We start from the raw sequence: 27,319 nt of genomic DNA on the forward strand, positions 1-27,319 counted from the left end.
CAATAATATTAACCAGTGGGGTTAATTTCCAACCTTCAAAATTAACAAAGTACATGTTTTTTGCATTATTATGGACATAAACTGAGATTCTTAAAGTGAATCAAACTCATATCTGAAAATACAGATTCATATTCTGGGAAAGCTTCACTGCAAAACAAAATCTTACCAAGTATTTTTGGTCTAGCTTCTGGTGCAAATATATTATACACTTGAAATAACTTGTTTGTAAGAATCAAAGGCTTGTTTTATGTAAAAGGTTCCTTAATATTGATGAAAAAGTTCTGGTTCAGATTATTTCACTTATAAGATGAGAAAATGTTAAATAATCTGCCAGTGAAACTGGAACTTTTTCATCAATATTAAGAATTATTGAGTGAAAACAAGCTCCTCCATCTTGCTGAAAAGTTACTTGTAAATTGTTTTTTTTATTATTCTAAGTATACTAAGCTATTTGTACTAGAAACTAGACAGAAAATATTTGGCAATATTTTGTGTTTTTGCAGTGCAGCATCTGAATCTTTTCCCCACTGAAACATGTTTATATTAGTTGCTCTCCGCCAGCGTACCATCTCCGTTTCATCTGCTCGTTCTCCGGGCCCCCAGCTGTCGTACAGCCGCTGTGACCTCTGAGATTTCGGGGGCCGTGAAAGGGTTTGGCCTGTCAGTGTCTCCCTCAGGGCACAGCAGTGACATTTAACTCAATATCCCAGAAGGATAAGGTTTCTGCCGTGCTCCCCTCCATCTTCCGCCTCCGTCTGTCGCTGAAGTGTGAGTAGCCCGTGCACGCAGGAACTCCTGCAGACACCGCGAACTGGGACACCCATCTCCACCAGCCCCCCGCTGGGTGAGCGCGCCACACCCTTCAGCCTCGCTGAGGGATCACCGTGTGCCACCCAGCGCTTTCCTCTCTCCACTTTTGAACTTTGTCCATGTTCCCAGCTCTTTACAAGTGTTGAGCACTGCGGCAGCGCAGCTGTACTCATCCTATGCAACTAAGTCTGTCTCTGCTGACTTGCAGACCTCAGGCAAAGTGAGAGGCAACTAGTGTCACTCTAAGATGCATAGCTCTGATATATTTTCTGAAGATTGCCCTGTGGAGAGGTTTCTACCCCCACATTGAAAATTTGTGCACAAATTTGCAAAAAAAAAAAAAAATCCTACCAAATATTTTGGTGTAGTTTTTAGTGCAAATGTGTTTGTACAATTGAAATAAGACAAAAGTAACTTACAAGTAACTTTTCAGCAAGATATAGGAGCTTGTTTTTAATTGATAATTCCCTAATATTGGTGGAAAAGTGCTAATTTCACTGACAGATTATTTAATTTATTATTACTTCATTTATAACATGGTAACAATTTCTTGTTCCAAGTGAAATAATCTGCCAGTGGAACTACACATTTTCATCAATATTAAGCAATTATTGACCAAAAACAAGTTCCTATACACTGAAAAAAATGAACTTAGGGAGTTGTTACATTAACAAAAGAATATCATGCACTTTTAACACAATAATTTTATGTTTGAAATGAAAACGTGATAAAATCATGTTGAACAAACAAGAAATTCAACAACTTAACGTTTATGAATTTTAATCATGTTGAGCTAACATGATTCATTATAGTCAGATTGATCTCCCTCCGAAGAGGGTCTAGCGAGATCAGGGGATCACGCGAGATTATGGAAGACCACGCGACACAATGTGATCCTGGGAAAACTTCAAACCGGTTTTAGTTACACATTAAACTATAGATATTTGTTTTTCTCTGCAGGGCACTATTGGCATTTAAGAACTGCACTGTAACAAATGGCTTTTGAAAATACAGTTCTGTTGTACCTTTTCTAATTGTTGAGTGTTCTTTCTACCCTTTCACCCAGTCCTGTCTTAAAACACTTAATGTAATGTAACTTAAAAAATTGTCTTTGAATTAACGTAATTAAATCATGGAAAGGATTTCCACACGATTAAATAGCTTTCTTTCAGCATGAAGCATGTTTGTTGAGCTAACTTAATTTTTATGAGTTGGATCAACTTAATTAAGTAGTGTGAAGGTACCACTGAACATCAGTTGGTTTCTCGGGCTCCGGTGGTGCAGGGGGTTTAGCACGCTCCATGTTGGGAGGCCTTAGTCCTCGACCCGGACGTCGCTGGTTCGACTCCCGGCGACCTTTGGCGCATCTCCTCGCCCTCTTTCCTGTCTGCCTACTGTCGCAAAAAGCGGAGAAAAAAAAAGTTGGTTTCAACTAATGCAATTTTCTAAATTTGCATTAATCTTAATCAAGTAAAGTAAATTATTTGGTCCAAAACATCGCAAATTAGTTGGGCTGGCTCTTTTAAATTACATTTTTTTGAAGTGTAGGTGAAATTCAGTTACACTGCAGATATTATTTTTGTAAAAACAAAGCAGAACTGAACCCGATTGCACTTGCATATCGTTTTTCACACATGCAAAGTATGCTAAAAGGTTCTCGGAGTGATTGGATTTATACAGCAGTGCGGACATAATTAGGGTTATGAATAAAGCAGCCATAAAGTTGGTTTTAGCACCGTACTTGTTACAGCATTAACTAATAGTAATAATAGAGGTGGCAGCTGAGCCTCTGAATCCAGAATTCCTCTGCAGATATAAATAGAGAAGGTGACAGTGTGCAGTCGGCGGTGGCAGCACAACAGCTTTGCTGCGTTTCTACGTGGGAATGTCTGCTCCTCGCTGCAGCTCAGATTCATGAATCAAACCTCCATGTATCACGGAGAAACGTTGGGACTCATTAAAACTCCACAGTGTCATTAGTGTCCGGTAGGACTGCAAAGGTTCTGGTTGTTCACACCATTCCAAGCACTCAGGGAAGTACTATATAAGCCACGAGGGAGCTGATGAGGGAATGCAAGACTGTTGATCATTTTAATAGAGTGTCGCTTACCTGGTTTGCGCTGCATTTTACAAACCGGAGGTGTTTTATTGGGAAACTCGAGGTGAGCCGAAGGTCTCGCAAAAGAGAATAATTTACAGAGCAGCTGAAATTTTTAGAAAACCCAATCTGATCCTAAATAAGGTTAATAAGTAATTGTTTTGTTAGTTGTTTTTTTTTGCAAAATCATCAAACCTTTGTAAAATTGTTGTCACAAGTCATCTGTTATCCTATTAGCTATTCAAAATGGGAAGATAACATCACATTCCATCAGAATAAAGATCTATTATAAAAAATCAACTTTTTGCTTGTTTTTGTGCTTCCATTTGGGTTTCTGTTGCTTCTAAAAGCAGCCCAAACACTTAAAAACCCACCCAGGCAGTTTTTGGCATCAAGTTAAAGTTTTTTGGTGTATGCTAAGTCACAAATCAGCAGACACTTGCCTAGCAACCCCAGCCGGTTACCTAGCAACCCAAGCTGACCTCCATCACGTTTGATCAGGTGGTTTTACCTAACCTGTTGAAGGAAGTTCAAAAAATCTGAAAAATTTCAACTTTCAAAATCAGAAATTTCTAAGTTCTTTCTAGAAAATTTCAGAAATAAATCTCAAAGTTTCTATTTTTTTTCTAGAAACATTTTGAGTTTAGAATGTCATTTTTTCTTCTATATTTCTGAGATTAATCTCAAAATTTAAAAATTTTTTGGACAGAAATTTACTCGTCCTTTTTTCCATCTACAATGGCTCTAATAGCCAGAGTATATTTGTAGCAAGTTAGCATTAGCATCAACCACAGAAAGTGCGCATGTAACGTTTGACTAACAAAAAGTCCCAAAAGAATTAAAAAAAATACAATTTATAGGATTATATCTTGGTAGAATACAGAATGTTACTTTAATTTAAGCCATATTTTATTGAAGTTGGATTAGAAATAAGGGCGCTACAAACATCTTTGTGACTGATCGGAACGGTTTCGTTTACCGACATGACCAGTAATGGCGCCTGAAGGTTAGATACATACGGTTAGCTTTGCTGCATAACTTTTGCTAACTTCTGCCCAAAGATTATGTAAATTAATATTACTTACATTTCTGGGTTTCATTTTGTTAACTGTTATAACGCGCAGTAAAAGAAACGTCTTTTTGCCCCCCGCCCTCTCCCTCCACCTCCCCCACTATACTCCAGGAATGTGCGCATGCGCGAAATACCCGGATGTAAACAATAACATTGAACGTGTCTACTTTAAATAGTCCAGCCGCCACAGATTTTAATGTCATCAAACGTATCTAATTGCATTTTTTTAAATTTAAGACATTTTTATTGTTCTTATTTGAATTTTAATAAACTTCTGATACATAAATTTTATATTTTTAAAGGAAGCGCAGACACCCTGATGTGATTTCTTTATTTACAGAAGGCTTTCCACTGAACAATGTTTCCAGCTTAATTAAATAATCACTGTGATGAATTTAGTTGCAGTAAAACACATTGTTCAGCATTAAATTACCAATAAGTTAATAAATTACCACAAGAACATCTGCCTTGCCATTTTGACTGGCATACATCCATGAATCAGGAGGCTTATATTTCATGAGGGCCATTCTGTTACCAGAGTGTCATAAACCAAATCCTTTTGCAGTTTTATAATAGCTGTCATAAATTACAAAACGGCTCAGTGTGTCAGGCGGGCAAGGCGATATGAATGGCTATGTACAGTATTTAGTATCATCTGGAAGATGAACTCTGTAAAATAAACATATTTAATGTCTTATCTATTTTAAGTCCACTGACCTTCCCTAACCAAAGGCACAGCTGTAAGTGAAGGAGCAGCAAAACTCGAGTTTTCTCTTTCCAGTGAATCTTAATCTGGTAAACAGACTCACTGAGGTCAAGGTCAGGATTAATTCGGACCTCAAAGCTCACCGAGCAGCACAGGTTTAACCCAAAAGTCCCCCAGTAAACTTAAAAAAAAGGCAAAAATACAGAAAAAATTTGAGATTTTTGCGAACAGTGAGCTTCAAAATACAAATAAATAAGTAAAAGTGTGAAATATTTGAAATTCATAAATTCTCCATTGAATAATTGGTAAAAGAAAGGCCAGAATTAACATCATTCAACTTGTAAAATACCTTTATGACAATCTTAGGAAGGACAAAGAGTTCATGACCTTTTTCTAAGCCTCCATTCTACAGTAGTACACGTCGCCCCTCACCTCTGTGTTCCTGTAAAAGGAAGGCAGAGTGATGGACGGAGCGTCTTGACCGGGTCGCTGATGACAGGAAGATGAATGAATGCAAAAAAAAAAGAGCCGGAGAAATGCCATAGAAGAAAACAAGAGTTCATTTAAATCAGTAAATATAGAAAGACGCCACATTTGTGCAAAGAACGGCAGCATCAAATAGTTTTATCTTTAAAAACAAACACTTTGAGATTGTGATTATTTTTATTAAAAATGCAGCTCCATGCAAAGTAAATCTTTACATTTTTGCATTTAGTTAAATTAGGGAAGTCTTAACACGTAACCTAGAGAGTAAAAAAAAACATTAAGCTAAATTTAATTTCTTGTACTGGTGGGAGTGGATTAATTTATTCATTAACACTGCCACCTTGTGGACAAAAGCTAACATCACACACCAAATACAAACTAAATCCTCCAGTGTTTTTTCATTTGGTTCCTTTTTTTTTGCCTTGTGTGGAGATTAAAAAAAAAAAAAAAACAACTGAAGTGTGGCTTTTTATTTACACCCAAATAAACAAACACAGTAGTAGAAAACAGCTAAACATTAGATTCTTCATTTTGTGATGTAAAAAAATTGGGGTAAATCATGTTTGAAAACAATTTGCACCTTTTCTGGGAGATGCATCATGAAGAAACATGTTTCCCAATGTAACTACTATAACTTATTTAATCAATTTACTCACATCTGTCTTCACTTTATTCTGTGACATGCATTTTTTGGAGTCCTTCTCCTGACTGATCCCTTTGAACAGTACTGTATTTGTTTGTATTATATGTACAAACTCTAGCCATGACAGACAAAACATGAATGAAATTTAAGACCTGTGCAAAAGAAAATTGCATGTTGTAGTACCAAGCTTTTTTTGTGCAGAGTGCACGTAGCATCATACGGCAATAGAAATAATCCAGTGGCGATGATCTACAATGTCCAGCCAACAAACTACATTTACCAAAGATGGGCACAAAAAACTAGCTAGCTAGTCAGCCAACAAGGGTTTATTAGCACTGATGAGGTGCTAACAAACTGGTATCAGTAACTGATTAGCTGCTAAAGTCGCTAATTTAAAGTACTGTGAAAGCAGTTTGAAGTTTGTCAAAGTACTTCAGCAACTAATTACCTTCAGCTAAGTAGCTGAAAGTAGCTAGTTAGCTACTTTAGCAATCAATTAGCTGCTAACTAGCAGCTAATTGATTGCTAACTAGCAGCTAATTATCTGCTAAGATTAGTAATAGCCTCAACTGCCAGTTTATTTGCACATTTCTAAATGCTAATAAATTAACAACTAGCTGTTATTTTAGTGGTAGCCTCAATTACCTCAAGTCACAGGATGTAATAAAGATTTGCCTGACAGAAAAATAAACTATATAGACTGAGATTAAACAACAAAATTCAAAACCTGTGATTAGCAGTATTTAAGGTAAATTTCAAAATTTTCTAATAAATTTAAGACATTTTACTTTTAGATAGATGAAATTAAGACTTTTTAAGGATGCGCAGAAATCCTGCTTTAATATATTAGAAGAAACAAAAATGCTCAAATCAGTGAATAATTTACAGTTTAATTCCTGCAACAAAGCATGGGTTCAAAGTAAAACTGATAATTACACAAACACAGAAGAAGAGGGAGACACAGCAGTTCAGATTCTCGGTTTATTGGTCAACTCGATGAAAGACTACAAAACGAATTCACAAAAAATCTCTTTCAAGTAATCAAATCTGTACAAACCTAAACTGTATGGGGGTTTTTTACAGCTCTGGCTCATATGAATCTGACGAGTCATTTGTGTTTGTGCGTGTGTGTGTCGCTGTGTTCTTGCTTGGAAATTATGCAACTCCTCACAGCAAAATAAGCAAGACACGAAACACACACACACACACACACACACCTGTGTTTGAGATTTTACAGTACAGAAACAGGGAAAACAAAACACGCCTCCCCCCTCTTACTCTCTACAAGTATGCTGCCAAAGCCGCCATGACAGCAACCTGTCTCCCAAAAAAACCCCTGCGATTTCAGTCTGGTTGCCATAGAGACCGACCCTGTGGTTTCAACGCGGTCAGAACAAGGGGAAAGTATAAACCTTTCAATAAATTTGCAAAAATGTACATGTGATTTTAATGCTCACCTGCAGACGAGACAAGTTTATAGTCCGCGCACGCACGCACGCACTCACTCAGACAATCCATTACATTAAATGTTTTAAGAAGTACAGATAAAAAAGGAAGAAAAACAAAACAAAAAAAAGCCCTGGGTATAGGTTTGATTTCTGGCTGTTTGGTGGAATAAAGGAGAAGAGAGGTAGAGAGGGCAGGAGGGATGGGCCGGAGGTCGAAAAGCAAACTACTGCTGTCATTTCTTAGCTTTCCTGGGAGGAGTGACGGGGCGGCCGGAGCCCAAGCCGCCTCCGCCGCCGTAGAACAGCTTCTTATCGGCGGGTTTCAGGATCTGTTGCAGAAAAAAAACATCGGGAAACTACTAATAAACAGAGAAAGTAATGTGTTTTCTATAGATATTAATATCTGTATCGGTCCCAATATTGGGAATAGAAAAATATCAAAATCGGTATCGGTAGGGCTGCAACGCAAAATTTTGCTGGACAATAAATTGTTCCAGAAATTATTGCGATAACGATAATGTTGTTTTGAGAGAATTTAAGTAATATGATGGTAAAGACATAATAATAATGCAAGAACACATTGTAAAGATAAAAAAACATTAAATTTTAATGAATGATGTGTGCAAAAAAAGCTAGCTAGTTAGCTAGCCTGCATCTTGCAATGTAGATGTCTTGACAGAATAGTCCAGTTAGAAAAAATATATAATATACAATTAAATAGTTCTGTAAAGACACAATTTGAGACCTGTGATTTAAGGCCAAACTACTTTTAAAGCCTAATTTTTAGATATGTGAATTTAAGATTTTTTTAAGGACATCCTGTTATGATTTCATTCTCACCATTAAACATAAATTTCTTGTGGCCCTAATACTCCGTCTGTCATTTGTACTTTCTTTGCAAAAGACTAAAAATTTATTAAAATTGAAAATCGAGTTAGGTATGAAAATATTGTAGATTTTACTTTTTAAGCGCTGTGATCATTTTCAAAGATTCAGGTGTAATGCTCACCTGGAATGAACACATGAGGGTCTCGTCTACGCTCATCATGGCCCCTGCGTTGTCGAACTCCCCGCAGTAGTTTGGGGCTGAAAACAGCGTCACCAGCTGGCGCTTAGCAAAGAACTCATAACCGTCCTCAACCACCTGAAAACACACGGAAGAGACGGTCAAAACACAGCAGAGTGAGGGAGGCGGGAAAAATAAAAACTAATAAAAATGTGTTTTTTAAACAAAAATAATACGCAAAAAAGGAAAGAAATTGATAAAAAAGAATTGAAAAAAATACAATTTGTTCTCTCCTCCCCAAACTCTCAATAGTTCAGGTCGTAGTTAAACCGCTCCTTCAAGACGCTAACATACGTTTATCACTGATTCTAACAAAGATTTTAAGATCTAGAGAAAATTTTATACTATTAACGATGCTTCGGATACGGCTAACAATTATCTGAGTAATCGATTATTCTATTGACAGATGATTAATCGATTTCCCCAAAGATTAATCAACAATGCCAACGATTAATCGATTTTCAGAAAAATAAACGATTGTTCTACCGATTAATTTATTATTCTTACTATTAATTGACTGTTGTGTCGATTAATAGATTATTCTGACAATAAATCAATTGTTCCGACGATTAATCAAGTAAAAAATTTGCACATTATACCAAATTTTCAACCGCTTTGGCTTATTATGTACAGTATTAAAACTACATTAAAAATACTAATAAATAATTCAATTCCTTTCCTAAATGAGAAAAACATTTTATTGCCTATAACGCAGCAACATATTATTCCTTTAGTGTACTCTTGATCATTTGTAGCATCTGCAGCCAAAAAACCTTAAAAAATAAAATAAAATCAACATGTAAAAAGTTCAGCCCTTTCTGCTCGACTCAATACAGTGTAGGGCTGATTATTTTTTTAGATGGACTAATTAATAATTGGATAGAAAAAGGTGTTTAATAGGAGTTTGAACCAGCTGAAGCTAAATCCGCCACTTTAGGATTTCTGTGTAGAACACATTTACAGACAAAGAAAGTTTTTCATCTTAATTGCAAAATGTTTATATTTTTGTTCAGTTTTGGCTTAATTGTTGCTCTGACTGTGCTGTTCTTTTTCTAAATAAAATAGTACAGTTTTACTTTTAAATATCTGTATAGTCCAAATTAGTTAACAATTATTTTAACAATCAATTAATCACGATTGAACTGATTAATCACGATCAAGCCGATTAATTAAGCCCTAATAAAGGTAGGAAAATGTTTTTAATTGGAGAGTAGGTAGGAAGGGAAACCAGTAAAGATATTAAAATAAATCAGACAAAAATGCAAGTATAGCAATATTAATATAAGATTTATGTACAATCTACAACCGTAAACTAACAGAAATCAATAGCTAATATTTACAACATGGAGAGAAGTATAACTGAGCTTCAGCTTTTATTGTTGTTTTTTGAGAAGTTCCACCTGATGCACTTCCACAAAATATTTGAAAGTCATCAACCAGCTTGCTGAGAATTCAGAGAGGAAGTTCCCAGCCGATAGGAACAACATGAGCGCAGCGAGAGCCTCGCCTCGCAGAAACAGGTTCCAACAAGCTGAACACACCTCGAATAAAAACATTCCTTTCTATAACCGAATACAAATAATAATCAATTCAGCTGAAGAACAAGTCGCTCTGGTTTTGCTTTTGCTGACATCTCTCATTAAAAAATTAACTCTCCACACCGACCTGATGGGCTCGACAAATCAGGTCCATGTCGTGTCTGTGGAGGAACTTGGTGACCACGTCTGCGCCGAAGGTGAAGGAGACGCCGCGGTCGTTCTCGCCCCAGCCCAGCACGTCCTTGTCCGGGTCGGCCCACAGCAGGTCGCAGAGGAGGCCCTGGTCGGGCACGTCGGTGGGACGCATGACCCTCCTGACCTGCTCCATGGACTGGAGGTCCGGGGAAAGGCCTAAACACCAACAACGCAAAGGTTAAAAATGGCAGAATCAGCAGAAAATATACCAATATTTTTGATTTAAAGTGTAAGAAACTGAACCAGTTCCACATCGATGACACTATTTAATCACTAGGGATCAGTGGAAACTTAAAAAATTCAATAAATGTAAGCATGGGCCAAAATGATTAATTGAATTAATTGCGATTAATCGATGATTGGAACAATCGTCAACCGATTCTGTAATCAATTAAGTGTACAGACTCAAAAAAAAAGGGTAATTTTCTGACCAGATGTCATCTTCAGAGCAGTAACTCAGCCAAAACTGTATAATATATACAGATGTTTAACATTTAAAATAAAAAAACAACCTTTTCTTTGCATATATTTATTTAGGCTAAAGCGATTAATCGGTTATGGAAGTAATCGTCCACCGCTTTAGTAATTAACCATTAAATAGAGCATACAGACAAATAACCCTAACCATTCAACAAGCTGTTATTTAGCATGAAGTCCAGAACTTTTTACATAAACTGATTTTTGATCATTAAATCTGTGAATTTCTGACTGATATTCATTATTTTTTATATTTGTTTCAAGTTGGATTCATGTTAGTTATTTAAAGACTTAACTTTGAATATAAAAATATGTACAAGAAAATTCTCAATCAGAAATTACACGACCGCCATGAAGTTTCTCCACGACCCTCCTATGGGTTGCGACCCCCACATTGAAGACCTCTGGACTAGATCAGAGGTATAATTGATCGATAATTTTTTCTTCAAAAGGAGCAAAAATGTGAAAAAAATCCCTGCATATACCCAGAACAAAACTAACGTTTGAATTTAATTCTGCAAACTAAGAAAGAGATTAAACCAGATTTAGATTTAATCTCCATCGTCGTCCTTCTGCAAGGTAAAGCTCCTTCATGTGTTCACTCTCTCTTATGTAACCAGAGTTTACAGATCAGCAGTCTGTGTTTACATATTTTCACTCGACGCCGCCATTTTGTCTGAGCCCACTTTCACATGCTTTTTAATTTCTCTAAACCTACAAACACACATATTCACTGTGAAACATTAATATTTATTCTCAGCGGATGTGTTGAGTGATTACCTACAACATTCTCCAGATCCTTAAATGTTTTATCAGATGTTTTCCAAATGTAAATCCTAATAAGAGTAGGATAAAAATCAACCTAAGTGGCCAAACACTGACTCTCTGAAAACGGGACATAAATAGAGTGAATTTTACGCTCGTTTGGCTGCGACGGAAACAACACAGCAGAGATGAGAGACGAGTTACGGGGAGAGGAGGATACCTCCATGGCAACAGAAGATCTTCTCGTCAACGATGGCTGCGACGGGCAAACAGTTGAAGCAGTCGGTGAAGGTCTTCCACAGCTTTATGTTGTATCGCCTTTTACCTGTGAGAGAAAAAAAAACACATCAGAAAGCCTGAATGTTGGATAATTTCATTGCTGCAAACTACAACGCGTTTCAGTGGGACTGCATGGAGAAGAGGAGGGAAAATTATGTAATCTTCACTTTTCTCTTTTGCAGATAAAATCTGAGAAGTGTGGCATGCATTTGCATTCAGCTAAACAGAGTTAATAGTTTGTGAAACAGAACCAAGGTGCACCGATTGCAGATTTCTGAAACTGGATCTGACATTTCCAAATTTTGGGTCTAAAAAGTTTAAAAATGATCAACCTTTTGTTGTTCTTCTTTGCAAAACAGCTCAGAGTAAGTCTGATTGGATGACCCACGCTCTCAGCTTTACCTTCCAAGTCTGTCAGTTCATTTCTGAGCACTTTAAACTTCACAAAATAATACATTTTGAAGTCTTGCCATACATTTACAAATGGATTTATGTCTGTACTTTGACTGGGCCATACACTTTTTCCACAGAAACAATTCAAGCACTTTATACTGTATTTTATTTTATTCTGGAGTAACATCACAACATTGAAAGCTCAAAACACTGTCCTGAGCCGTATGCAACGAAATTTCATTCTGTATACACCCTGTGCATGCAAAATGACAATAAAGTCAGTCTAAGTCTAAGTCTTTTCAGTTGAGTTTCCATACTTTTCCAGCACCGCACTTTGAAGAGAAAAATAATACAAATGAACTAAAGAAAACAGTTTTTGTACAGTATTATATAATTTATTACAATTATTAACACGTCTTATGATTGTATTTTACATTCTAAAGCAGGGGCAAAAAAGTAAAATATAACAAAATTTTATGTTTTGAAATGTGACTCTTACACACAAACCCTTTACAACCAACTGGTCTGAAAAAGTTATTTCTACACAATGTAAAAAAATGTAAAAACGTTTAAGGGGAATGAATACTTTCAATAAGCACTACCAAACCAAGCGTCTTCTTAAGCGGTGGATAAACAAATACAGTTAGAATTTTTTCTGACTTACACTCATCGTAGAAGCCGTATATTCTGTTAATGGAGGCGCACTCGTGGTTTCCCCTCAGCAGGAAGAAGTTTTCTGGGTATTTAATCTTGTAGGCCAGCAGGAGGCAGATGGTCTCCAGCGACTGCTTCCCTCTGTCCACATAGTCGCCCAGGAACAGGTAGTTGCTCTCTGGTGGGAAGCCTCCATATTCAAACAGCCTCAGAAGGTCGTAGTACTGCCCATGAACATCGCCTGGAGAGATGGAAAGAGCAGGATCGTATGGAAGTCCGAAAATGACAACAATAAAAACAGAAATATATCCATTTTGTGTAGCCTTTTCTTTATATATGTGCATTTTTGTCAAGAAATTTATACATTTTGTTTTACCTCCGACGAAAACAATTTTCTGCTTTTATTTTTAATTACGTCAGTTTTGGTCCTCCATAGTTCTGAGCTTGACTTTAATTAAATTTTGACTCACAACAGTCATTCAGAGGCAGATAGAGAGAAACAGATATAATTACTAAAATAAAATTAATCCATAAAATTCAAAGATTTCCATCTGAGGAAGCCCAGACTTCATGCTGAGCAAGTACGGGGTCACGTAGACAAAAACAACTCCCTTTTAACATTATCTGTGCTTTCATTGCGTTAACTGAAATTACAAAAATAAATGTACTTATTGCTAATTTTGAAAAACAAAAAACAACTCATGTTTTTCAATAAAAAGTTATTTTGATAAGTTTCTTATAAGAATTAGAAGAATTTTGATTTACAATAAAATCTAATAATATTTTTTAAAAAACTGAAACTGTCCTTATTGTCAGGATTGATAGTTTTCCATTTTCTCTATCGAAAAACTTGTCCTGGCAGCAGAAATGGTTGATGCACATAGACTGTTTGTTTTTCATCTTTGAGGGTGACAAAATCTTAAAATAATTTTTAAAATGTTAAATAGAACCAAATTTATTAAGCAGGTTTCTTCATTCTTTAGCATAATTAGAATCTCAAACATGCAGCAGCTTTTACTCAAAGCAGCTTAAAAAAACAGAGTGACCTTGTGTCTCGTTTTTGTTGCAGAGTTTAGACAAAAAAATGTTTTTATAGCCCAAATAAGAAAAACTAAACCAAAGAATTTGGAAAGTTAAATCCTATTTTTCTGTTTTGGATCCTCAGTTATTTTCCTTTCCTAAAATAATTCAGACTTTTTGGTTCATTTCCATAACATCTTGCATGTTTAGTTTATTAATAGGTGGATACAAATTTTAAAAAGGTACAAGAAACAACCATTTTAATTTTAAAAATAAAAAGTACTGTGTACCTTGGCAGAAAGTTTGGACACCACTGCTTTAAGGATGTCCAACTTTAATCTGTAGTGAACCTAGAACAGATGGAGAAACCAAACTTTGTGCCACTTTTTAAACCTAAAAACATTAAATCCTTATTACTTGTCAGCCAAAACGTAAAATTAAACTCCTGGCTATACTGCAGCGGTAATTATTGGTCGACAGACATTAAACAACTTTACGTTTAAAAGAACAAACAGCAAAGTGGTTAAAAGTGTGATTATCCTGTCTGACTAAAAAAAGCTAAAGGTTCAACCCTTTCTTTGGGAAAAGCATTCATTTTTCACACCAACCAATATTTAACAAAATATTCAATTATCAGTTGATTTTCAGCAGAAAAAACTCAAGACGTGAGCCTGAATTTAGTGTTGTAATGTAGGGCAGAAACGATTATTCGTGATTAATAAATTGTTGAAATAATCGTTGACTAATTTAGTAATCAATTAATCATTAACTGGAGTATACATTAATAAAAAAGGGCTGAAATAACAGTTAAAATTGTAATTAAACTGTACAAAATTGTACACAGTTTGCATTTAAGATAAAGAAAACATTTTCTCTGTAAACATGTTCTCCCATATTTGCTGATCCATTTATTGCATTTTAAGCAATGAATTATTTATTTTCTTGTGTAAAAATTTATGAATTTGTTTAATTGCATTTTTAATGTTGTATTAAAAAAGCTTAAGAAGTTAAATAAAAAATCTGCAGAAAGATCCACATTATCTAGACGATTAATCAATTAATCATTAGAATAAATGATTACTAAAATAATCATTAGTTGCAGCTGTACTGTAGTGATTTTTTCCCCTCCGTTTTCTGCAGAGTACTGCAAACTCGGTCACTTTCTGAACTCCACACACTGTTCCTATGAAGTAACACTGAATGGTGTCATCAGCACAACGACTCAGGAGAACAAGTCCAAGGAGACTCGCACTGCAAAACAACAGCAGCAAGGCAACAAAAAATAAATAAATCTCTGCATGCTTTTAATAAGAAAAAGTCAAATCCAAACGCTTATTAAATCCTGCAACTGTTAGAGCTGAAATGATTAATCAAATTAGTCATGATTAATCAATTATTGAAACTGTCTGCAATTAATCGTTAACTGGAATACAGGCAAAAAAACATTTACTGGGGAAAGAATCAACATATTGAGAGCAAAAGTTAAACCAAAAGTGTATAAAAATGCATATATTTTGCATTTAAGATAAAAATGCCTTTTACTATAAAAATGTTTTGGCCAAAACTCCTCAGGTGGCAGTTTTAGCTTCATCCGGTTCAGATTTACTAAAGGACTGCTAAATTACTGCATCTTAGGCAATAAAACGTTTATTTTCTTATTTAAAAGGGAATTCATTTGTTTATTTGCATCTTTTAATTTATTTCTAAAACAGCACAGAAAAAGACTTAAGTGGCTAAATGAAAAATATGTAGAAAGTGCCATTTTAAACCCTGATTAATCGATTAATCACCAAAACAATCAATTAATCATCAGAATAATAGAGATTAACTACTAAAATAATCGTTAGTTGCAGCTCTGCAACAGTTTTCCACCTCTTTAGAGAATTCACCATAATGTTAAAATAATCCACAGAGCTACAACAACTGTCCTCCCAAACTCTAGTGTGTGAAAATACACTTGAAGATGACCCTTGACCCCGAGGCTCACCGCAAATCTTGAGGGGTGCCTCCAGTTCTAGCAGGATTGGCTGGCTGAGGAAAATCTCCCGAGACTTCAGGCAGAGGCCGCGGATTTCATTCTCTGTCAGCTGAACGTTTTTACCGGGTCTGGATCCTTTCACTTTGCAGATAAAACAAAGCAGAACAAAAAGTACATCAAAGGAAAAACAATGATTATTACTCTTAATCGTCTGAATTTAAATATTCATTTTGTGCCCAAAAATGCAAACCATTGGTACTGACTATTCCATCTGTACTTTTAAAAGTTACAGTTTTATACTGGATCTAGGGATATTTTTTACAAAAATTTCTGAACTGTGAATGCAGCTAATATTTTAGTCTGTTTAAAAGACAATTTTCAGATTTCTCAATCAATAATTGTGATATTTTATGTGTGGAAGTAGAAATATTAGAGAAGAAATTGCCAAAAAAAAAAAAAAAACAGGAAAGGACTGAATGTCTTTTTAAAAAGGTGTAAGTGGTAAAAAGAAAACTCTACAGAATATGGAATTTATAAATTCCGATTAATCGCTATAACAATCGATTAATTGGCAGAAAAATTGATTGTTCAACAAAGAAGGTGCTGCTATACAAAATTAAGGTAAAAAAGGCAAAACTGCTTCATCTTCCAATGGATTTATTTAAAAAATCGAAATAAATTTTTTCATATGCAAAAATAATATAGATTTATATTTTAGCACCCACCATTTTTGCAATACAATTCAAAAGTATATAAAAACATTTTTGATATTAGTTAATTTGCTTAAACATAATCTTCCAAACAGCCTAATATCAGCAACTATTAAACATGTTTAATAATTTTTTATCTTACATTCTGACAGAGTCAATCACCTTTTTGTAGTTTAATTTAAAAACAAATCAGCTACGATTGGATTGACTGGAAGCATTTGCTTTAACAAATCTTGTAATTTATTAATTTTCAGATTAAATAAAATCTTCCACCTCTATCTTAGAACCAGTGACACATTTGAGTCTCTTATGTATTATGCTTTTAAAAAAATAAAAATAAAAGAACAAAATTTAGACTCGACGAGTCAGAACTCAAAGAAAACCAAACATTTGAATCACTCAGGAAACCTGATTTGTTAACCTCTAATTTCTAACCTACAAATAGGATGAAATTGTGTGAAAATAAACACCATTTCAAAAATAATCGTTTCAAAAACGTTAATATGCCTACATTTATGCACACTTTTTGATTACTGTTAATTTTTTATTTTAGCTATTCAAAATGCCCACCTTTTAGATTATCAAAGATAATTTGGAAAGAAATGCAAGCAAATTCAACATTTCAAGAAATACATTGGAACACGGGAGGCATTATCTCGTCTCAAAGTTTACATTTTTGGCCAAATCTGAGATAACGCATCCATTCTTTCCTTAAAGTGTCAAAGTTAGGGGGGGAAACAGGTTTTAAATGCTAGAAATAGGGATGATCAAACCAAGCTGATGCTGCACAATTTAAATGTTCAGCTTCGTTTGCAAGACGCTAAAGATGAGCAACTCGCCTAGCATTGGCGGCTTCCCTGTTCGCTAAAATGGCACCTATGTGCGGATAAATGTATATTCTGAGTCTTACCTTCGAGCAGGCGCTGTATAATGGAGTCGATGTTCAACTTGTCGGCTTCCGCCATTTTATTACCCTATTTTTGGATCTTGGAGTAATCGATGAGATAAAGATGCGGCGGCTTAAAGTGGCTACCGAGTTACTGTTAGCCTAACTACTTTAATCGGCTGTCGTTAGCGCGCTAGCTCACTAACCTTGGGGGAAAATTGTCAACCTCAAAGTCTGAGGCCGGGAGTTCAATTAATGAGGATGTGATGGCTGACATGTGCTGCAAAAATAATAAATTGTCAATATATTTTTAGTAAATATTCCAATTAGCTTTTAAATGTCAGTATTTTTCCCGTGACAGCCCCGTTTATGCCGCAGCTACTAGCAGCATGCCATCGACAAAAAAAGGCTAGAAGAGCGTTAGCTCAAAGCGACGTTGAACGGAAGTGGTAAGACTGTTTTTGCGCTGCGATTGGTTAGTTTTCACATGTAGGCGGGATCTAGTGCGTTATCTCCTCCCCTGGATTGGCTGTATTCGAAGTATGTCAGCATTTGGTTATCTTAACGTTACAATAAAAAAAGAACGAGTAGTCGTTCTTGGTATATAAGGTAGGCTGTGGTGTCATATAATCAAAACAACATTTATGACAAATTTTTGATCATTGTATTAGTTTTAAACAATAACATTTATTCAGATCTGAAAGGTAATTTTTATAGTTGAAAATTTAATTTAACATGTGTAAGAAGTTTCCAGTTCCCAGAACTCTTGTGGGAACCATTACATTGGTTTGAAAAAACATCTAAGTTATTTTACAAACAGCATTAGGTAACATCACTTTAATGACTAAATTAGAGTAAAATTGAATAATAGGAGTTACTCCAACATTTAATTTCCCTTTGGGATCAACAAAGTTTTTTTTTTTTTTTATTACGGCATTACAGATATCTAAAATGAAATACTTCCTCAGTGTCTACATTTCCTTAATAAAATTATATTTCAGTTCAGAACTACAGAATGGCAAGCATATAAAAAGAAGTTTGATTGTTTACAAATAACTTTATGCATTGGCAAAACTTTCAACTAATTGATAAAATGATTATTGGCAGGTATATACTGCATTGTCATACAACAACAGTGTGTCTTCAGTCAGATGCTTTTCTGACGCACTGTAATACAGACTGCTACAGGATATCTTTCCTGCCCACAGCTGTCAGCATCTACCACATATATTTGAAGAGCCCTGGATAATATGAGTTACAATAACATTTAGTTGCTCTTCGGTATTAAGAAAGAATTTCTGAATTTAAATTTAAAAGTTTTTTTCACATAAAGTCACTAAAGTATAAATAAGTAAATACAATTAGCTATATTGCCCATCTCAACACATTTCCTGCAAACTAGAACAGAGTTTTAGAATAAAAACTGGAACTGAAGAATGATCCATGCTTTGAACAGCATGTGTAAGTATTAAATGATAAGATAGCTTGCCATAGCAACGCCCACGGAAGTGACCCACATGGAAAGACGTATTTTCTCGTGACGTAATGCCTCAGCGCCTGGCAACATGAACTGAGTGATTCATTCTGAAGTTAAGACATGGCTTTCTCTTAGTTTGCGCTTCTGTCGGTATAAAAATGTGTCTAACTTGGTCAAACGCGAACCTCGATAGCTTAGGCTAACACTTGTGTTGATATTTTACCATCGTCTCACCATGAAGTTGCTCAATAAAGATATTGAGAAAGATAATGCCGGGTGAGTGCTAATGTTAGCAAGCTAAAAAAGCATGCTATTTGGTAAATGTGTCACCGTAGACGTAAACGAGCATGTGTAAGCTGCAACAACTCCAGGTTTAAGGGGCGAAGGGGTTTGTAAAAATAAATAAAAGCATTACTAAGGTGTGTCCAGATGATAACTTTTCTATTACTAAGCATAAAACTATGAGTAAGCAGCAACATTTATGTTATGACTCATCTACGCCGTATTTACTGTATTAACATTCGTCCTTTAATGTGTTTGTACCTTTCTAATTAAATTAAATTGTAAAATGCTGTATTGATCCCAAAAGGAAATAAAATGTAACGAATTTAATTAGAGAGCTATTAAAGATGGCGATGGCTGTGGGCAGGAAAGATCTCCTGTAGCAGTCTGTGTTACAACAGATTTGATAAAGTCTCTGACTGGAGACAGTTTTTCATGAAGAAGATGGTCAGGGTTGTCTATAGTTTTATTTTATTTTATTTTATTATTCACGCAGATAATATTATATTATAAGCATATTTTAATTAATTAACAAAACTGTTGAATATGTGTTTATTCTTCCTCAGTCAGGTGACTCTGGTGCCAGAGGAGGCAGAAGACATGTGGCACACCTACAACCTGCTCCAAGTGGGGGACAGTTTGAGAGCCTCAACCATCAGGTAAACATTAATATCCATAACACCAAGACAGGAAACCGGCCAACGGAGGACTGATGGTTAGAGTTCGACTGATATTTCAAGACTATGAGGATTTTTTTTTGTAAAATGTAAAAAATTAATGGAAAAATGTATTAATTAAATATTTACAGAGAAGGAAGTTATTTTTTATTTTAAATGTAGTATAAATATATTCAAAGTCCTGATAAATTGAGCCATAAAGATGATGTCTCTTTAAAAAAGTACAGATTTTCCAAAAATCAAACCTTAAAAAACCCAAAATTAAATTATTTAATAAAATCTGGTAATAAAATTCGGCACGTTCTGCAGATTTTTAAAATTAAATTTCTTAAGCCTTTTCTATACAATATTAGAAATTAATTAAAAGATGGAAATAAATAATTTAATTCTTTTTTTAGATAAAGAAATAAACATTTATTACCTAAAATGCAAAAACACAACATTACTCTAGTGAATTTTAACTCGGTGAATTTGAAAAAAATGCCACTTTGGGAGTTTTGGCTAAAACATATTTAAATATAAAGGTTTTTTTTTATCTTAAGTGCGAAACATATGAATATATTTTTTGTACAGTTTTGGTTTAATTATTGCCCTGACAGAGCTGCTCTACTGCAATTAGTCAAATCCTGAATTAGTTGATGATTAATTCAATAATGTTGATTAATTCCTGGTAGGGAGAGCTTCTTTCCTTCATAAAATCACCATTTGAAAACTGCTTTCAGGGTTTGCACAAATTTATTTGATGATCTGAGAAAATAACAAAAAGAAGAAAAAATCAGCACTGGGGCACAGCAATCTAATAAAAAATGCTGTGACAATTTAACTCTGCTGATTGATAACACAACACATAATTAGATGGTAATTACTTCTGTAATTACTAGATAAGCATTAACACGCCCCTTCCTGCTGTTTTCTACGTTTCACCACCACAAACGTTACATAACCACCATAATTTTGAATAATCATTTGTAGATTCTAATCTGTTGTATGAAAATAACAGAGATGTTACCGTCTCCTTCAGGGGAGAAATATTTGTAATATTTTTTCTGAAACTTTATAGTTATATAGAAATCAAAATCACCATTAAGTTGTTAATGTGCTGGCTCCGGTGTTCTGTCTGTGCTACCCATTAATCCGTCCTACCTTGTGGTAATGCGCACATCGATGCTACGTATCGATGCTACGTATCGATGCTACGTAACGATGCTACGTATCGATGCTACGTAACGTACGTTAGGGAAACCTGATGAGGCAGCACAGATAGTCAGAACTCCGGTCGGACAACAACTTCAAAACCGTAAGATGTGCTGCACCGTTAGCATCAATGTTTACTTCCGCAAACACTGAGCTTCTTCTTCTTCTTTTTAATGGCGGTTGGGAAAACACTGAGCAAGCTCTCTGTGTGACGTCATTGCGCCCTCTACTGTGCATGCGGGACACTTCCAGGTCATTTGCAGTTCACACTGGAGATCACATACAAGTGGCTTAAGTTGGGAAATGTGAACCAAAAAAGAAAGAAAAAATCTGATTTAACCAAAAAAAAAGGTGAATTGAGCATGAAGGCCTGCAGTGTGAGCGTAGCCTTTGCTGTCTGCTGTCTCCCACAGGAAGGTGCAGACTGAGTCGACCACAGGAAGCGTGGGCAGCTCCAGGGTTCGGACCACTCTGACTCTGTCTGTGGAGACCATCGACTTCGACTCGCAGGCCTGCCAGCTCAGAGTGAAGGGCACCAACATAGAGGAGAACCAGTATGTTAAGGTCCGACACGTTACCCAAAACCTTTTTATTAACTACACCATAGAATTGCACAAAAATCCGTGAGGGACGGCGGAGTCCCAGCTCGAAATTCAGTGAAAGAGGTGAACGGAGCCTCGTGCCAGAAGCCCATGAAAATGCTGCCTACATTGTTTTAAACTGTGTGATTGTGAGCGTGAGTGGGAATGAAAATAGCAACAGGTATTTTGTTCCATATAACACAGTAGGAGTGTAACAGGTAAAACCTTCTATGGATGCAAACTCGACTAAAAACCCACCTGTTTAGAATTGTATTTGAAACGTAATCAATTACAAATTTATTGATGAAACTTGACTTAATGTCGTGTTTTGATTGTTGATTCTTTGTTGCTTTGTGTTTCTGTGTTTGATATGATGTAAAGCACTTTGAAATGCCTTGCTGCTGAAATGTGCTATACAAATAAATTTCATTGATTGATTGATTTAAAGAAAGTTTAGTGTTTCTTCCGTATGTAGATGTATTTCATTAACAGACAGAAATATCTGGGAAATTAGATCAATGCAGGTGAAACAACCTGCAAAAACAGAAACTGCTAGTCTTTCATTATTCTTTCTTTTTCCTAGTCTTTTCTTTCTAGTCTTTTTTTCTCTAGTCTTTTTTTACACTTTATTTGTTTCTAGTTTATTTTTTAGTCTTTCATTATTCCTCCCTTTCTTTCTTTGCTGCTTCTTTTTTAGTCTTTTTTACACTTTCTTCCTCTCTTTCTAGACTTTCTATCTTGCTTTCTCTCCTTCTAGTTTTTCTTTCTTTTTCTTTTCCATCCATCCATCCATTCCTCCCTCCCTCTCATTTCTGTAGTATCTCTAAAATGCGGCTGTCCTGATGTCTTTTCTCCAGATGGGGGCGTACCACACCATCGAGCTGGAGCTCAACAGGAAGTTCACTCTGGCTAAGAAATGCTGGGACAGCGTGGTTCTGGATCGGATCGGTAACATAAATACAAAAAACATATTTTTAAATTTAATGTTTAATTTACCAAGACAAAAACAAACACTGAGATTAAAAGCCTCTTTTTAATTATACAATTATTCATTCTGTTCATGTTGAACCTTTTTTATTTAAAATTTTTAAACCAGGGGTGTCCAAAGTGCGGCCTGTGGGCCATTTTTGGCCCTTGGATTAATTTTGTGTGGCCTCTGAATTCAATAATGGCACAAATTTGGCCATCCAGCACTTCTTAAGCAAGTTTATATCTTCATAAACGGAAAATATTAAGTACAACACAAAGAATTTTTCTTGAATTATCTTTTTATTATCATTATTATTATTATTAGCCAGCATGTTTGCAGTAACAGTCGTAAAAGAAAATTACTTACTTACTTTTGTTGCTGGAAATAAACTAACATTAATGCAAACGTAAATTATCTCGTTTTATTTATCAGTGTGCAGGTAAATTTACAATAATATTTATGTGTTTTTAATTGGGGGAAGAAAAAAAAAAAAAGGCTGCTGAATACTTTCAGTTTGGGGATTTTGGCCCTCGGTTCACAAAGTTTAAACATAAATAAGACCTGAACCTGCATGAAGCGTCCGTTAAGCATGTCCTGGTCTCCGCTTCAGAGCAGGCCTGCGATCCGGCGCAGAGAGCAGACGTGGCGGCCGTGGTGATGCAGGAGGGCCTGGCCAACGTGGTGCTGGTGACCCCCGCCATGACCCTGCTGAGAGCCAAAGTGGAGGTCACCATTCCTCGGAAGAGGAAGGGAAGCTGCAGCCAGCATGAGAAGGTGAGTCTGCTGCAGCGCTGCGTCAGACTGTGGCTGCCAGGCGTTTTGTTTCTCCTCATGTTGTCACATTGCAGCAATAAATATAACGACACTCGCTTCAAAATCCAGAAATTTTACTCAAGAGTAGCAATACTTAATAATAAAATTACTCAAGTAAAAAGCACAGCACAGTAAAAACACACCTAAAAGTACATTTTTAAAAAATTTACTCCAACTCTGATCCTTCTCCACGTATCTCTGTCTTTCTGTCGTAAAAAAATGTCCTTGTTACTAGTTTCCTTTGATTTTCTAAATGTGGCAGCCAAAGAGTGGCCCTGTGCAACTCCGTCTGTATTTTTCTTCTCCGACTGTTTTCAGAAGAAGAGCGCCTGTTGCTCGTTGTGTCTATGGGGCTCAGCACCGCCCCCTGTCAGTGAGGCATGGTACTTTCTGCCTCACCCGCTGCATTTTCACTACACATTTATGACTGATCAGAATGACTAAATATATTTTTTCCATAAATATATACTTCAAAGTAAGCAGCAGTACAGCGTATGAATCTTACAGAAATAGTCTTTTCTTTTCTCCAGGCGCTGGAGCGGTTCTACGAGGCAGTGATGCAGGCGATTCTTCGTCACATTAATTTTGATGGTAGGACAATAGCTAAACTACAAGCACCGCCCCCTAATAGCTGAACTACAAGTTCTCTATTTTAATTTGTTGATCCATATGAAGGTTTTCTTTTTGGTTGCTGTTAGTGGTGAAGTGCATCCTCGTGGCCAGCCCCGGGTTTGTCAAGGACCAGTTTTTCGCCTACGTCTTCAAAGAGGCGGTGCGACAGGACAACAAGGTCCTGCTGGAAAACCGACCTAAATTCATGCTGGTCCACTCGTCATCTGGCCACAAATACTCACTCAAAGGTAAGCAGGAGCTGCTGCAACGCTTTGAATTAAACAGTTGGATTTCACTACAAGGATGCAAACAATTAATCCACTTACTATTAATTGTCAATTAACTATTTACCAGGTTAAAATAATTCCAATCGATTAGCTAATAACTTCCGCTTAGACCTTGTTTTAGTGTTGTAGTTTGGCCGCCGACCAGCAGAGGGCGTAATAAAGCTGAGCCAGTGCCGTATGGCGCTGAACTGAGCGGTGATACAGAATAAAAGATGGCGGCCGATCCTGAAAGAGTAACGGTCAAAACAAGAGTCTGGCTGCAAAATGCACTTTATGCGGTTCTGTTTCGAAATTTAAACAGTGGACAAAATCCTTAAGTTTCTCTCTAATGGCGCTCATTTAGCCGAGCTGCATGACGGAGCAGCGACACTTTCTTCCTGAAAAATTACTGATGCGCAACAAAGGCAAAGATGTGATGATAAAAACGTGGGGGAGATAACGGGAGAAATAATGTAAAAAACATGGCGCCAATAAGCAAAATTGATTTTGAGGGCTGTTGATAAAACTTAACAAAATTTTATCATTCTTTCAAGAGTAACTCCAGATGGTACTTCTGTTCGTGGGGAACTCACTGATTAACATATTTTATTTTTTTAAATATTTTATTTCTCCATTCGGCCACCTAAGAGGTTAATGTTTGTTATTTTTTATAAATATGTGTAAGTTAATATGAAAGTATTTGGACTATACAAAAAAAAAAGTCAATGCAATTCAGAGGACAAAGGCATAATATTACGAGAATAGTTTTATTAGAATAGTCGAAATAATATGAGAATAAAGTAAATAAGAGAAAAGTTAATAGTATTACCAGAGTACTCATAATTTTAATATTCTTGTCATTTTTTTAGTTTTTTATTTTCTTAGCAGGACCCTAATACTCTGCTGTTTAGAACCACAATTTTCTGTTTATTCAGTTGGTATTTAATACAGCTGACCCAAAATATTGTTAGAATGATTTTTTTAAAAATTTGGTAGATTATGAAAAAAAACCCTCTTTACGTTATGATGGTCGGCCATCTTGAGACAAGAGAAAACGGAAGTTTTTAAGAAAATGGCCACTTATCAATTCATCGTCAGTAGTTAGTCTTTAGATTAACCAATTAATTGATAACTAGCATCCCTAACTAGCAGCTAGAGGCCTAACTAGTTGTTTGTTTTGCAGAAATCCTGTGTGACCCGGCCGTGACCAGCAGGCTGTCTGATACCAAGGTGAGTTTCTGCTCCGGGTTCACCCGATTTCCTCCTGTAATCAAGGAGTTTTTATCAGTTTTTGTGTTTGACATCCAGGCGGCTGGAGAAGTGAAAGCCCTGGAAGATTTCTACAAGATGCTGCAGCACGAGCCCGACAGAGCCTTCTATGGGTCAGGAACCAGAACCAGCAGTTTGGACCAGCAGCAGCTCCTGTCGCTCATTTGTCTGTTTTCCCTTTTGTACAGAATCGCTCACGTAGAAAGAGCCGCGGACGCTCTGGCCATCGACACGCTGCTGATCAGCGACAAGTTGTTCAGGTGAGGAGAGAGGATCATACGGGTCAGATGGGGTCATGAGTTCACAGAATGAACTGGTTGCTGCTAAAAATATTAGCATTAGCTGCAACTGATACACATTTTCTCCTGGTTTCAACATGAAAATTATCCATCCATCCATCTGCCTGTTTATCCAACTGTACACCCATCCATTAAGTCAATATTTCCATTCATCCAACCATCTTTCTATTCATCTATCAGACCAACCAATCATCCATCCATGCATCTGTTTATTTCTCACTCTCTTTATTTCTCTGGTCTCCGTTTTGTTTTTGTTCTGCGTTCAGACATCAGGACATTCAGACACGCAGTCGATACGTCCGGCTGGTGGACAACGTGAGAGACAATGGAGGAAACGTCCGGTAACTAACATGAATATTTAAATACTGTATATATTTAACCCTTTATCTGTATGTTACTAAGATATTTGACATTATTTATACTTAATGATCAGTTGATTTGTCCATTTTTGGGTTTTTTTTCCATGCAGGATATTCTCAAGCCTTCATGTCTCTGGTGAACGTAAGTTGCAAATATTTTGTCTACATAATAAATGCTACAGTCACATCAGTTTCACTTATTTTTCACATTTAAACAGCATTTATTCACTAAATAATTCTGAATGTTAACATTTTGATGGCGGCCATCTTAATTCTTTATACTAACAGCAGTAAATTATATGTAATAATGAATTGAAAGTGTGTTTTCTAGTTTGTATTGTTTTTATCTCCAAAGTGCTGGAAAAGTTTGAAAATTTACCTTGAAAATGTTTGAATTTTACTACGTCATCATAATTTTATATTTTTTAATGCAATGCAAAGTAAAAAAGAGCAATTATACCATTTCATCTTTAAGATAAATGTGCTGTTTGATAATCTGACTCCATTTTTATTTATTTTTATGGAATCTCTTGGTGTTTTTGAGTCATGAATATCCTGAACTGTTTCCTCAGAACTGACCCAGCTGAGCGGAGTCGCCGCCATCTTGCGGTTTCCCATCGCCGACCTGTCGGACGCCGAAGACGACAGCAGCTCAGGCGAAGACTGACCCGATTCACAGCTTTGCAGTGATTCTGTGTCGTTGGAACAAATCAGCAGAAGTAGCAAACGTTTTTCCACTTCTGTAAAACCGAAGTGATGCGTTTCTCTGAGTGGCCATATTTCTACCTAACCGAATGCAGTTTAGAGTGGATTGATGCTTTTGATTTGAAAAGCTGCATGAGCTAGAAAATAATAATCCAGTTGTTGCCAAATCCAGATTTAATTTCAGAGGTTTTCCTTCTGTTTTTGAAGTGTATATACAGCTAATTTTTCTTTGAGATTAAACAGGAGAACCATGCTGCTGAGACTCATTTCACTTCCTATCATGCATGAAATAAACACATCAGCCCAAGATATAAAAATATAATCTTTATTGTGCATTACAACTTTATAGACTCTTTTGTTGTTATGGGTCAAGACCCAGTAAACTATGAATCAAGTAATTCAGGATTTTCATCTGATACGGCGATATCAGAGTTCAGTAACATTGTGGTTGGTTCCTCTTCTTCTCTGGCATTAAAACTTCTGCTAAAAAGAGTTTGAGCAGCTAAAGAACTAAAGTGCATTTTAAGGGTTCGTTCACAGCAGCTCTATGTAGTCCGGTATAATAGATCTCTAGTTCGTTTGGGGAGGCGT

At 36.0% G+C, this 27,319-nt stretch overlaps 2 protein-coding genes across 2 annotated transcripts; one reads left to right on the forward strand and one right to left on the reverse strand.

The window, feature by feature from the left end:
- Positions 1-6,782: 6,782 nt before the first annotated feature.
- LOC102229527 (serine/threonine-protein phosphatase alpha-2 isoform-like) lies at positions 6,783-17,654 on the reverse strand. Its single transcript, XM_005810604.2, has 7 exons — positions 17,249-17,654; positions 15,638-15,769; positions 12,641-12,871; positions 11,525-11,629; positions 9,995-10,218; positions 8,273-8,407; positions 6,783-7,592 (listed from the first exon to the last, which is right to left on the reverse strand). Exons 1-7 carry the CDS (start codon positions 17,301-17,303, stop codon positions 7,497-7,499), a joined length of 978 nt encoding a protein of 325 aa, XP_005810661.1. The 5' UTR covers positions 17,304-17,654; the 3' UTR covers positions 6,783-7,496.
- A 1,119-nt stretch (positions 17,655-18,773) lies between these two features.
- Positions 18,774-26,982, forward strand: pelo (pelota mRNA surveillance and ribosome rescue factor). The gene is made up of 13 exons (XM_005810603.3): positions 18,774-18,977; positions 19,550-19,642; positions 21,268-21,418; positions 22,293-22,383; positions 23,016-23,179; positions 23,749-23,809; positions 23,917-24,078; positions 25,280-25,326; positions 25,405-25,478; positions 25,554-25,625; positions 25,931-26,005; positions 26,134-26,165; positions 26,596-26,982. The coding sequence occupies exons 1-13, from the start codon at positions 18,937-18,939 to the stop codon at positions 26,688-26,690; spliced, it is 1,158 nt and encodes a 385-aa protein (XP_005810660.1). The 5' UTR covers positions 18,774-18,936; the 3' UTR covers positions 26,691-26,982.
- Positions 26,983-27,319: the final 337 nt, after the last annotated feature.

The sequence above is a fragment of the Xiphophorus maculatus genome, chromosome 10, assembly GCF_002775205.1.
Source record: "Xiphophorus maculatus strain JP 163 A chromosome 10, X_maculatus-5.0-male, whole genome shotgun sequence".
Classification (NCBI taxonomy): Eukaryota; Metazoa; Chordata; class Actinopteri; order Cyprinodontiformes; family Poeciliidae; genus Xiphophorus; species Xiphophorus maculatus.

Bases quoted from the DNA above. Each gene is read 5' to 3' on its own strand.
- LOC102229527 (XM_005810604.2), bottom strand. From the start codon at position 17,303: ATGGCGGAAGCCGACAAGTTGAACATCGACTCCATTATACAGCGCCTG. The intron at 15,770-17,248 runs GTAAGACTCAGA...TTATCTGCAAAG, and splicing joins TATACAGCGCCTGCTCGAAG to TGAAAGGATCCAGACCCGGT. The intron at 12,872-15,637 runs GTGAGCCTCGGG...CCATCTCTCCAG, and splicing joins GGCACCCCTCAAGATTTGCG to GCGATGTTCATGGGCAGTAC.
- pelo (XM_005810603.3), top strand. From the start codon at position 18,937: ATGAAGTTGCTCAATAAAGATATTGAGAAAGATAATGCCGG. The intron at 23,810-23,916 runs GTAGGACAATAG...GGTTGCTGTTAG, and splicing joins TCGTCACATTAATTTTGATG to TGGTGAAGTGCATCCTCGTG. The intron at 24,079-25,279 runs GTAAGCAGGAGC...TTTGTTTTGCAG, and splicing joins CCACAAATACTCACTCAAAG to AAATCCTGTGTGACCCGGCC.